The sequence below is a fragment of the Mesoplodon mirus genome (assembly GCF_964341445.2).
Source record: "Mesoplodon mirus genome assembly, chromosome: 13".
NCBI lineage: Eukaryota > Metazoa > Chordata > Mammalia > Artiodactyla > Ziphiidae > Mesoplodon > Mesoplodon mirus.
Genome location: NC_138989.1, coordinates 30,339,210 through 30,352,834, shown reverse-complemented (window position 1 = coordinate 30,352,834; position 13,625 = coordinate 30,339,210). Strand labels below are relative to the sequence as shown.

General features: G+C 44.1%; 1 protein-coding gene and 1 long non-coding RNA gene across 7 annotated transcripts in view; both read right to left on the bottom strand.

Annotated features, from left to right (window-relative positions):
• Positions 1–5,098, bottom strand: part of PPP4R1 (protein phosphatase 4 regulatory subunit 1) — a 61,571-nt gene extending 56,473 nt beyond the window's left edge. For 3 of the 5 annotated variants that reach the window (XM_082641121.1, XM_082641122.1, XM_082641123.1), the window contains exons 1-2: positions 5,005–5,041; positions 4,855–4,899 (exon numbers count right to left, since the gene is read on the bottom strand). Coding sequence is in view for 2 of the 5 variants with exons in the window: in XM_082641119.1 (XP_082497245.1) it covers positions 4,855–4,899; positions 5,005–5,011 (52 nt within the window). In the remaining 3 variants the exon portion in view is untranslated. Of the gene's footprint in view, positions 1–4,854; positions 4,900–5,004 lie in introns of all 5 variants that reach the window. The other 2 variants (XM_082641119.1, XM_082641120.1) reach the window with 1 other exon arrangement.
• Positions 5,099–6,949: 1,851 nt separating this feature from the next.
• LOC309814853 overlaps positions 6,950–13,625 on the bottom strand; it is a 7,993-nt gene continuing 1,317 nt past the window's right edge. For both annotated transcript variants that reach the window (XR_014295757.1, XR_014295758.1), the window contains exons 2-3: positions 7,241–7,324; positions 6,950–7,027 (exon numbers count right to left, since the gene is read on the bottom strand). This is a non-coding gene — a long non-coding RNA (uncharacterized lncRNA). The remainder of the gene's footprint in view (positions 7,028–7,240; positions 7,325–13,625) is intronic.

Below are 13,625 nucleotides of genomic sequence, written 5' to 3'. Positions count from 1 at the left end.
AGACAGAACACCTGAGAGAAGTGAAGTAAACTTGCTCAAGATGATACAGTGAATAAATGGCCAGAGCCTGAACCTGGCTCTAAGTTTATGAAGCCCAGCGCTCTTCCCCCTTTACTAAACTATACCGGGACATATTCCAGAAGCACAGCATGATCAATGCTCGAATACTAACCAACTGATACCAATTAGGCCAGAAAAGGAGTCTGCTCCTAGGTCTGTGGAGAAAGGGAGCCAAGAAGACTGACTTGTAAGGAGAGAGTTGGGGACGGGCGTGGGGAGGTAGCCCTCGGGAGACCTGCAAGCTGGGAGACTGTGCAAAAGTCCCCTCCTACAAGTCCTAGGGAGCACTGGCCTCCTCACCACCTTCACCAAAGTTGCAGAGGTGTGTCACCCGCTCTTCTTCCCAAAACATTAAATCATGTTTATTTTCAGATCCAAGTTAAAAGCAAAACAACACCCCAATTCAAGTGCAGAAACTGCCCACCCTCTCATGTAGCTGATGGCAAAAATTCTTTGTCATCAAGACAGAAAAATGCAAAATTCCAAAACATAAGGCAAACACAGGAGTGAAGTAACAGTAGTTTAATAAACAAAATCTTCGTTTTGATGAGACGAGGAAATGAGGCCAAAGGACCCGAAATAATAAACCAGTGATCAACACGTGGCAGACTAAGAACTCCACCCAGCAAGGGCTTGTTCTCTCTCACAGGTAGAAGAACAAATAAAAACCTATGCATTTAGGTGTTGGGTCCCCCACGCCCCGGTCCTGCAGCTACAAGCCCAAGCAGCTGACATGCACGGTTACAGAGAACAAAGAGTACTCTCCCATTTTTTCTTTTTTTAGAAATTCTGTATGGGGAATTATGACCCAAGGCATCATTAACTGATTCTATATGCATGTGGGTACCACTAAAACCATTTTTAAGCACCTTTTCTAAGACACCAACCATATTATCTCTAAACAAAGACTTCTCCTGTCCAGTCTTGCTGGTAGCAATCAAAACATGCTACAAGTCTCATGACTTACTCTCCCAAATCCCTATTTAACAACACTTCTAAATATTATGATTTTCAAGGGCACCTTCCTCAGGTTTTCGACTGACTCCCTGGCCACCACAGCACACAGCCCCAACCTTTCATGCCTCGCTTCCCCAGGTGGCGAGACTCTAAGAAGCTTATCAAACCCAGTTTTCAGAAACAGTAGAGGGCCCAAAGACTCTGGATGGAGTTTAGTCCAGGTAGTTACACCCAATTAGTTCTGGATCCATCGTTAATTCACTGTTTCAAACCTGAAAAACAGTATCATGTAAAAGGACTCCAAAACTTTAACAGGAAAAATTCTGTGCTGTGTCATATTCCAGAACACAGCTCCAAAAGCCCTTCCACAGCATGCTAGTCACAGCTGAGAGAGGTTAACATAAAGACTTACACCTGAGCCTCATTTGAATCCCCTCCCTCTAGGTTAAATTAAACCTCAGGCAGCATGCTAGATTCATCTTCAAGGGTATTTATTCTAAGCACAGGTTCAAACAAACCGCCTACGCAAGCTGGGGCTGCTCGATGGTGTAAACTGGGCAATCTAAGAAAAAACAGTGTTTAAAATACAATATTTAGAATCAGGAGGCCTGGCTTAAAATTCTGGTTGGTACTTAAGAATTTTGTCCACTGAGAGAATGATTTAGCCCCTCTGCGTATCAGCTGACTTATTTATTAGTATCGGCACACCAGAGCCTACACGCCCCACGGCTACTGGGAAGAACCACCCGCATACAAAAGCTACTGCAAACCACTAAGTGTTACGTCATCTTTTTTTAAAAAATAATCTTCTTCAACATATTACTCTGACAGAAATTTAAATTTTAATCAAACTCCTTCTGTGAAATTATTTTTACAAACGTTAACTCACCAAATCCTACTCTATCTTAAGTCCCATCTCACCTATCCTAGAAGTCTAGCAACTTCAAGGTACATCAAAATTGCATCTGTGAAGAACTGACAGTTGAAATTTAAAACTCTTTCTCTGAAAGTCTATCCATAATTCTGCACTGACTCCCATCATTCCAGGCACAGGAAGGGTTCACCCAACTCGGAAGTTGCTCTGCTTTCACTCTGAAATTCAAAGTGTGTTTCACCGGACAGTATTGGAAGTATCACTTTTAACCAAAAACAAACTTAGTTTTTCAATGCATTACTCTCCTAAACTTAATTTTAATAGTACCTTACGATGATATTTACTTATCTTTATGACCTTTTGAGATGTACATACAAGGCGCCATTTTTCACACATTAGGATTTTGTTTCTTTTTCTCCAAGGGTTACCAGTCAAGTCCATCTCTGACCAACCCTTTTCCAGTTCTACCCACTTTTCTACTGATTCTACAGAGACTTGGGGGCTTAAAACGAAACAAATCAAATGAACGACCTGAGAGCCTCATCTCAGGGTCTGGCAATACCCCCCCTTTCAAGATCTGGACCCCACCTAGGGCCTCCCCCCCGGCGCCCCAGCTTCTCATCACTTGTAGAATAGTATTTACTCTCTCTTCCGTCTTAGTCTAGGTTCTGCGTTTAGAAAGGCGACCAAGAATATAGAGCTGGAGCAAAGAACAGTGTCTTCCCCTCTCAAAGGCCGACTCAGCCCTGGCCTGGCTGAAGGGGCAGGTCTGGAGGCGGCCTCCACCAGCGCTGCCCGAGACAGAAGACCGGGCTCAGGAGACACAGCCCAGTTGTGCGGGCAGCCCAAGCCCCTCTCTAACGTCTCTGGTCCTCTCCCTTCTCCAGGATGTGCCGAGCCTCTCCATTCCCTGCCCGTCCATCTCGCCCTGGACCAAGGTCCCACCGCTAGGTTCCCCTCTCACCCTTCCTCCCTTCAAAACAGATGCCGAGTGGTCCTTCAGCTGGCCATATGTTCCAAGATCCCTTGTTCCTGAATATTCTGGGTAAAAGTTATCACCTGTAGAAACTATAGCAACTAAGAAAACAAGCAATTATTCTAACAATGACTTCAACCAAATTATAAATATGCAAATAAACTGTGCCTTCAAAGGTCGAACATTTTATCCTAAATTAAAACACACTGTAAATCAACTATACTTCAATTTAAAAAAAACCACACTGGGAATGAACTGGACCTTAAAAAAAAGTTAATTGCAAGCATTAGCAGCAACTGTAAATATGTAAATTCCGTGGTGTAATGGTCGACATCAGTGTTCCCTTCCTTGCACTTTCCTTCCAGCTTCCCTCACTCTTTACTCATAATAACAACACAAAATAGTCACTATTTCCCAGCTACTATTCCAAGTGCTTTACATGCATTAATTTATGTAAGGCTCTAAACAACTCTATAAGGCAGGTAATATTAATTACAGCTGTTTACAAATGACAACACTTAGACACAGAAAAGTTCAGCTGAGCTGCAGGAGTCCATCCAAAGTGACAACGCCAAGAACGGAACAAAGCAGTTCAGCTCCCGAGTCTTGTCTATTAACAAGTGTGCTAGGATGCTTCTGACACCTTCATTGTCACACTTACATTAAAACTGCCTGTAAACCACTAGAGGGCATGGATTGTGACCATCCTTCACACTGCCCTATCCTCAGTACCAAGCAGAAGTCTGAAGGGTCCTGAGAAATCACTGCTGAGTTCTGCACAGGTAGGCTGCCCCTTCTAGACTGTGCCCCTTAAGGGCGAAGGGCAAAAGTACAGCTCATCCTTTAAGCTTTAAGTGTGCACGGCGCCTAAGTGACAATAAATGAATGACGGTCCCCGACACCTGCTGAAGAAAAGCGTCTTCTATCTGCAAAGCCTTGAACCTAAATACAAGCCTGAGAGGCCCCCGTCTGGAGACAGTCACCTCTCCAAACCTCTCCCATCCTAACTTTGCAGAAAATTAAGAGCTGCCTTAACTAACATTTCAAACTTACTCGTAGGCAGCCCAGAGTCCTACGGTACAACGTTAAGGAAATGTAAACACTGTCCTTCACTACATGAGCACTGCTGCCTTGAGATAGTTATACTGAAAAAACATAAACCCAGACTTCGCAAAAGATAAGTTTACATATGGTTAATTCACCTTCGAAATACTTCTTTTTAGAGACTCCTAAAGAGTAAATTCCCCTCACTTCACTCAAAACACCCAGTAATTTAAAAAGTAAGCTTAATGTGGGCACGAGAAACCACATTAGACATGCTATAAGGATTAACTCCAAGGCATTTACAAGAGCAATTTCAAAGCGCAGCCACCTCGGAATTCCCGACTTGGATGATATTAGGGTCAGTGAGTCTCAGCACCGGGCGGGCTCTCCCCTAAGCCCCCCACACGTCCCGCCTGGGTCACCACTTCAACTCGAAGGCAATTTCCAAATTATCTTCCGACCTCGGAAGAGCGCATAAGAGAGAGACACTTCCTTTCTGACACTCCTCCGGGAACAATGTCAAACTTTCTGCTTTTCTTGCAGCAAAAGACCAAGCCCTGAAAACTTCACTGTCGCCGAGAAAGCCGAGATGTGAAGATGCAGGAAGGCCCAGCTGAGTCGCCAACATTTGCGCCGAAGAAAGACGGTCGGTGAAGCCGGCCCATCCCGCCCAGGCCGCCCCTTCCGCCTCCGCGGCCACGGACCCCGGACCCCGGACCCCGGGACGCCGCGGCGGCCTCGGGCAGGCTCCGTGCGGCGGGCGGCGCCCCGACCCGCCCGCGGCCCCCGTCCCCGCCGAGGCGCCGGGAATCAACGGGGGCGCTCCCGCTTCCGCCGCCGGGGCTCCGCCCGAACGGCCGCCGGCCGCCCCCGAGCCCGCGCCGAGGCCTTGGGCGCCCGCCGCCCTTCCTCCCGCCCGGCCCGGGCCCGGCCGCTCACTCACATCCGTCCGCGTCCTCCGGCAGGTCCTCCTGCAGCAGCGACAGGTCTGCGCCGAGGGAGACAAGAAAGGCCGTGAGCCCGCCGCCCGCCTCCCGCCGCCCCGCGCCCCCGCCTGCCGCCCGCCGCCCGCCGCCCGCCGCGGGGCCCGTACCCGCCATCTTGCGGCGCCCCCTCCTCCGCCGTCGCCCGGGGACCCGGGGCTCCAGGGGCGGTGCGCGCGGCGGCCAGTGGACGCGCGCGGGGGGCGGCGCCGCGGGGACGCGCAGGGCGGGCCGAGGGCGGCGGGCCGGGGGTGGCTCCGGACGCCGGGCGGACCCGGCCCGCCCCGCCCGCCTGCGCGCCGCTCCGCCTCCCGCCTCTCTCGCTCCGCCCGCCGGCGCGCTCTCGGCTCAGCCCGGCCCGGTGGTTCGCGGAGTGTGATGGCGCGGCTGCTGCAGTCGCCGGAGACCCGCGCCGTGTGCCGGGCGGGGCCTCCCACGCGCTTTGTTGGGTCACCGGCGTCGCCCGCCGGGCCGCGCGCACCGGGGGCCGCGGGGCCACCTCCGGGCGGGAAGCACCGCCTCCGCGCCGGCCGCCGGGCGCCGCGAACAAAGCCGCGTGGACGGCCGGGCTTCCCCGCTGGTCCCCCGCGTCCCGGACCCGGGCTCAGGTCCGCTCCGCCGCCCGCGCGGTAGGCGTGCGACCCGGTTGTAGGAGGACGGGCGACCCTCGCCCCCGGGATTGTCGGGATTAATGACGAACGGCCGGAACCGAGCACCGTGTACTGGGCATCCCGCAGGTGCTGGGGGAACGGCGCCTAGCATTAGCTTTTTGTCTTTAATAATTTTGGTAGCCCTTGAGGTGCTCAGCTGAAATGTGTAGCACAGACTCTATTATTCCACACGTGTTAAGTGATGAACGCAAGCTCCCAGTGCAGAGTGGGGGCCCAACCCAGGATTTCTGACCCACTTCCCACTGTCCTGTGTCCAGGAGTGCAGCCCACCTTCCCGTCTCCCCAAAGCCTCCAAGATGGTGATGCCCTCAAGGGAGACAACACAGGGACTTGTGTAAGTGATGCCACGTTGGGCTCTGGGGGAGGAGACAAAATTCTGAATAGTCTGCACGGTGGTCTTAATCAAGGACAATATATTACGTCAGAGCCTCTGAAATCCATAATTCTGGGTAATAAAATGGGTCACACGTAGCTATTCCAAAAACTTCCCTCTCAGATGTTACAGGATGGAACGCATATTGCATAGTATGTATTAGGTTTCTGAGAGTAATAAAAATTGGAATAGCATCTCTAACTCTAGGTGTGTGTCTAATTTTCTCAAACATAGAATAATTAAAACTAAAAGCCAAACGGGCACAATCTAGTTTCACACCCTTATGTGAATTCAGCTGATACTAACTCTCAAAATGACAAGGAGTTATAAATTCACAAACTATCAATTGACTCAATCCGTGAGAATTTTGCCTTGCTGACACCTACCATTTTAGCAATTCTGGGTAGGAGGACAGAGCATTTGGCTCTTTACACTAACTGGTGATCTCCCTACAGCAACACAAAATCGACAGAGTGCCAACTAGGCTTCAGCCCCTGGACACACAAAGGTGAAGAGAATGATCTGGACCATCTACCCAGTAAAGTCAGACTTAACAATCCTCAGTGATGGTGATAAAACAGAGGTTATGCACCAAATGCTAGCCTGGGATACAGATCAACTAACTCTGCCTTGGGTAGTGAGGCTGCACAGTGAGTTTTATCTCACGTTCTCTGGGAAGGCAGCCAAGGAGGAGGGGCTGGATAGTTTTGTCCATATTGTTCAGGAGCTGTGCATTTGGTTACCGTCTTACCTGCATCCCATGTTACAGCAGGTCCCTTGAGGCAGCTCGGTTTTTAGACATTTCAGTGAGGATGTTCTTATTCATGGTTTGGCACAAGCATGTGTTTTACATTTGATGTTTTCTCCCACTCTCTAGTCCTTTCTCAAACATACAATAAATTTTTTTTACACCAGTATTCACTCTATAAAAGGCACTGTTTCCTCCTCATAGAAGATAGTATTTAAAGAACAGCCATTATTATTCTATGCCCTTACCCCAACTGTACTTACAGTGTCACACCTGTGGATGCTGGAAACTGTGTGTCTAGTGGTCAGAGCACAACCCAGAGTCTGCTCTGCCCCTGAAATCTGCAAAATAGAGGGAATGTCACAAGTCACTGTTTTAAAAAGTATTATCCAACTATGGCTATTAAGGCCTGGATTTTTCCAAAGTCCTCTTCCAAATGATAGTGAAAACTTTCATGAGTAGCCAAGGAGCCTTGGACATTGATAAATTTGACTCTTGAAACACAAACATAATAAGTATCATGGGGAAAAATTGCTAATAAACAAAAAACCCACCTGACATTGCTTGCTGCTGTGTCATTTATTAATTTTTGTATTGGTAATTGAACTGTTTACTTTTTCTTCAGGATGATCCTAAAGCTGAAAGTATATAAAAGGCAGATCTTTTAGTTATTGTTTTGAATAATAAAAAATGAATGAATCTGTAAATGGAGACATACAATAAAAATGTTTTTTAAAGAAATTTTTAACCTTTATTTTCATTCATCTCTGGGTTTTTTTTTTTTTTAAGCCAGGTTGATGTCCCCCACAAACTGCCACTCCCCAGTAAAAAGAATAGTTTCCTTTTTTTAAAAATTTTTTATTAATTGCCAATCTCTTACCCAAAGCCTCCTATACATGTTTTGGTAAATTGTATAAAGGTAAATATTTGAAATTTTTATCTTTCCTTTCTGTGCTTCTTTTAAGCCCTCTTTAAAACTCCATGTCAAGATGACATTCCAAATTGTGAAATCTTAACTTTTCCTAGAGCTTTCATAGTTTGGCTTTCTTTTTCAAAGACATTGGATCTCTTTATTCACATTGGCTAAAGATACATTTTCTCACACCACCTTAGGAAAATAAAGACTAGAGGGAGAAAATAGCTACAGAACTGAACCCTGTCCAGAGTTCTCTCTACTCAGGCTCTCCTTTCTCCATTTACAGGAGTTGAAGGCTGCCCACAGATGCAACAGAACTTCAACTCTGTCCATGGTCAGCCAGACCACCAGTTTCTTAGCATAGGCTTGTTCTGAGCAAAACAGTGCAACCTAGAACCACCACTGTAAACAGAGTATAAAGGAAAGTAAACCCTCTGTTTCTTATCCACCATGTTAAGGACTCCAGTGCTTTTCACAGCGCTCCAGATTAGTAGAACCAAAAGGATTCTGCATTGAGGAATCTTGCGGTTATTCCAGCTGAGGTACAGCACCCATCCAATTTGTTCCACGCATTTTAATTTTATTAGGAAAACTAAGATGTGAAAATAGTGAGCATTACTGAATTAAAATGGCAGCGTTGGTTTCCTTTATGCCTTTCTCTCCAAATGCACAAAGTATCAGTGGCAACCATGTTCAAAGCAAGGTGGAAGAGCCTGCCCCGATGTCTGGCAGAGTACGTGCTTGAGGAAACATTTATTATTCTGAATCTGAATGGATGAGTCAAGTTGAACCAGGAAAAAACCATAAGTAAACCACATAGTCAAACCCAGATAAGCTCAGTGATTAAACTATGCCTTGATTCTAAAGTCTTTTCATACTACCTCTGCCCTCTGGTTCTATGATTCAGAACAAAAGTTTCCACTCCAATTTCACTTCTGTGTAACTAACTCCTTGTAACAAAATTCCTTCTGTTCCTGGTCCTTGATTCCTTCATTTGGTTTAAAATATACATATATATATATATATATATATATTTATTTATTTATTTATTTATAAAATATACACATATATGGGTACCATGACACAACACAATTCATACAAAAGGTAACTACTCCATTTTTTAACTTTTTATTTTGAAATAATTAGATTCACAGGAAATTGCAAAGAATGTACTGGGAGGTCCCGTGTACCCTTCAGCTGGCTTCCCCCAATAGTAATATTGTACGTTTTGCAATATTTTTGAGATGTATGTACTAGGCATTGTTAGGTGCTTTCGTTTACTTTCAGATTTAACGCAAACAGCTCTGTGAAGTAGGTATTGATATTTACGTTTTTCAAATAAAGGAAACCAAAGCTCAAAGAGGTTAAAATTTTGACAAAAGTCAGATGGCAAATAGGGGAGTTGGAATTCAAACGCTGGAATCCTGATTCTGAATGATGCTAATAGGATTTGTATATCATTATGTTCATGACTTTTCCATCAAAATTGCCCCTCAGCCAATTTCTCTGGCGTCAGGAAAGCCTCTGTCCTTTCACATGTATGGTCTTGGTATCATTTTTTTTTTCTTTTTTACTTCCATTAACACATCAGGCCCGTCTTTCTTTTATTATTTAATTTTTATTTTCTTTATTTTTTTTGGCTGCATCGGGTCTTAGTTGCAGTACACGGGGTCTTAGTTGCGGCATGCAGGATATTTCTTTGCAGTGTGGGCTCTTCGTTGTGTGCAGGCTTCTCTCTAGTTGCGGCGTGCAGGTTTTCTCTTTAGTTGTGGCACGTGGGCTCCAGGGCGTGTGGGCTCTACAGTTTGCGGCACGTGGGCTCTCTCATTGAGCCCATTAGCAGTCACCCACCACTACCACCCCCATACACCACTAGCCCCTGGCAACCACTAATCTGTTTCCTGTCTGTACCGATTTGCCTGTTCTGGACCTTCTATATAAACTGATACAGCGTGTGGACTGGCTTCTTTCACTTAGCATCATGGTTTCAAATTTCACCTATACTGTAGCATGGATCAGTATGTCATTCCTTTTTATTGATAAATAATACTTCATTGTATAGACATACACCATGTTATTTATCCACTTATCAGTTGATGGATATTTGGGTTGTTTCTACTTTTTAGTTATTATGAATAATGCAACTATAAACATTCACATGCAAGTTTTTATGCAAATGTATGCTTTCAATTCTCTTGGGTATATACCTAGAGTGGAATTGCTGGATCATATGGTAACTTTAATATTTTGAGGAACTGCCAACTATTGTCCAAAGCAGCCACACCATTTCATATTCCCAACAGTAATGCATGAGAGACCCAGTTTTTCCATATCCCCTACATCAAATGTGGCTCTTCCAAAGTAAAGCTGTCTTTATTCACAAATGATGTGATTGTATATGTTGAAAATACAAGAATCTGCAAATAAACTTAAAATTAAGAAGTAAATTTAGCAAAGTCACTGCACACAAGGTCAATTCTATAATTATAAGTCAGCACCCAATAGTTATACACAAAAATTTAAAATTTGATGCCGTTTGCAATAGCATTTTAAAAAGCCAAATCCTGGGCTTCCCTGGTGGCGCAGTGGTTGAGGATCTGCCTGCCAATGCAGGGGACACGGGTTCGAGCCCTGGTCTGGGAAGATCCCACATGCCGCAGAGCAACTAGGCCCGTGAGCCACAACTACTGAGCCTGCGCGTCTGGAGCCTGTGCTCCGCAACAAGAGAGGCCGCGATAATGAGAGGCCCGTGCACCACGATGAAGAGTGGCCCCCGCTTGCCGCAACTAGAGAAAGCCCTCGCACAGAAGCGAAGACCCAACACAGGCAAAAATAAATTAAAAAAAAAAAAAAAGTCAAATTCTAAATGGGGGGAGGGATAAAATTAGGAGTTTGGGATTAACACAGACACACTATTATAAATAAAATAGATAATCAACAAGGACCTACTGTGTAGCACAGGGAACTATATTCAAAATCTTATAATAATCTAAAATGGAAAAGAATCTGAAAAAGAATATATGTATAACTGAATCACTTTTCTGTACACCTGAAACTAATACAACATTGTAAATCAACAATACTTCAATTTTAAAAAAGTCAAATTCTACAAACAAATCTAGTGAAAGATATGCAGGACCATTATATAGAAAACTAGAGAAATTATTGAGATAAATTAATCTATTAAATTCTTAAAATATATATATAAGGCTACAGCAAGGACACAGATAGAAAATTCAATTTTGTAAAGATGTGAATTGTCTTCCAAATTGGTTCATAGATTCAATTCATTCCCAATCAAAATCTGAGCAATTTTTTGTTGTGTGGATAGTGACAATCTGATTCTAAATGTCTATGTGGAAATGCAAAGGGCCAAGGCAAAAATGCAAAGGGCCAAGGCAAAAAAAAAAAAAAAAAAAAAAATACAAAGGGCCATTCTAAAAAAAAAAAATTAGAAATGCTATTACTAATTTTGAAGAACAACAATATGGGAAGAACTTCCTCTATTGGATATCCAGACTTACATCAAAACTACAATACTTAAGAGAGTGTGGTATTGGAGTGAACGTAAACAAACAGACTGATAAAACAAAATGAAGAGTCCAGAAGCAGACCCACACACATGTGGATGCCTGATTTATGATAACAGTGGCAACACAGAGTAGCAAGAGACAGACAAAAGCAGTGCAGCAGACCTGGGAGCTGGGTCAACTGGGGTGTCAGATGAGGAAAAAAAATGAAACTCGATGCTTACCTCACTCCATATACAAAAATCAATTCCAGAGGAGACACAAATATGAAATGTAAAGCAATAAAGCTTCAAAAGAGAGGAAAGGTGGCGGGGAGGGATAAATTAGGAGGTTGGGATTAACATATATACATATATATAAAATAGATAATTAACAAGGACAAACTGTATAGCACAGGGAACTCTACTCAATATTCTGTAATAACCTAAATGGGAAAAGAATCTGAAAAAGAATAGATATGTGTATATGTATAACTGAATCACTTTGCTGTACACCTGAAACTAACACAACATTGTAAATCAACTATACTCCAATTTAAAAAAAAAAGGTTCAAAAGATAACACAGGATAATATCTCCCTGGCCTTGGGATAGGGAATGATTTCAAACACAATAACACTGACCATGCAGGAAAAAGATAAACTGGACCATATTAGAAGTTCTGTTACCCAAAGACACTATTAAGAGAGCACAAGCTATCAAGTGGCAGATCACTGCAACACACATAACTGAAAAGAGTGTATCTTCAGAATAGTCAAAAAACTACAGGTCATTAAGAAAAGGACAGACAATCTAATAGGAACCCAGGCAATATATGCAAACAGGCAGCTCGTAAAAGAGTATATCCACATGTCAAGTAAACACATGAAAAGGTGCTCAATCTCACTTCTCATCAGGGAAATGTAAGTTAAAACAATGATGAGATACCATAAAACACCCATCAGAATAAAAAATAACTTAAAAGGTAATATCAAGTACTGTTGAGGATGTGGAGTCTTATTTTCCTATTGACGCTGTAACAAATTACTAAAAATTTAGTGCCTTCAGGCAACTCAAATTTATTATCTCAGAGTTCAGTGGGTCAGAAGCCTGACACAGTTTCACTGGGCTTATTGAGGTGTCAGAACTGCACTACTTTCTGGAGGGTCTGGAGGAGAATCCATTTCTTTGCCTTTTTGGTTCTAGAGACCCTCATGGTCCTGGGCTCTTGGCCTCCTTTCATTTTCAAGGCCGGCAAAATTGCATCTCTGGGTCCACCCTTCCACAGTCACATTTGCCTCTGACCCGCTTCCTTTCTGTTCCACATTTAAGAACCTGTGATGACACGGGCCCACCTGTGTCATCCAGCATAATCTCTCTCCATCAAGATCCGTAACTTAATCACAGCTGCAAAGTCCTTTTGCCACATAAGGTAACATATTCACAGGTTCCAGGAATAAGGACATGGACATGATTTTGGGCAGGGAGAGGGGTGTGGGCATTATTCTTCCTTCCACATACAGCAACACGACTTTTATACAATGCTCTTGGGAATGGAAATTGGTACAACCACTTTAGAAAATATTTGGCAATATTTACTAAAGTCAAATACATGCAGAACCTATGATCCATCAATTCCATTCCAAGGGACATGTACGTACCAGCGCTATTTGTAACAAGCCCACAAACTAGAAAAAATCCAAGTGTCCATCATTAGAATGGGTAAATAAAACTGTGCTATATTCATGTTATGGAATGCCACACAGCAACAGAGATGAATGAACCACGGCCACACGCTATAAAATGAATGCCTCTCACAGACGTACTGCTAAATGAAAGAAGCCAGATGCTGCAGAATACATTCTGTGCGATCCCACCTATTCAAAATTTTTAAATGGGCAAAACTAACCTTTGGTGTTAGACGTCAGTTTAAAGGCTGCCTTTGGGGGCACGGCTAATGACTGGAAGAGGGCCTGAGCAGCACTTGAGAGGGTATTGGGAATATTCCATTTCTTAGCCTGAGTGGAGGCTGCCTATGAGTGAACACTCTGATAATTTTTCATGCTATGTCTTATGATTTGGGTCATTTTTTTCTGTGTGCATGTTTTACTTTGACTTTTAAAAGCTTACTAAGCACGCAAATAATGTGAGTGCACTGAACACTACAGAACTGTACACTTTAAAATGGTTAAAATGGTAAATTTAATACTGTATGTCTTCCCCACACACACAATTTTTAAAAATGTATTTAAAAAAAAGAATTTGCCTCTTCCTGAAAAATTTGGGTGACAAAATCTAACCCAGCACCAGCACCTAAGAACTTTAAACACTCTGAATTTTTCTCCATATCATCTTTAGGGAGAAATAAATGAAAAGGAGTAGGAGGAGAAGGAGCGGGAGGGACAGGAAGGGAGGAAGAGGGGGAGGAAGAGGGGGAGGAGATGGGGGAGGAAGAGGGAGAGGAGATGGGGGAGGGGTGGGGGAGGAGATGGGGAGGGGTGGGGAGGAGATGGGGG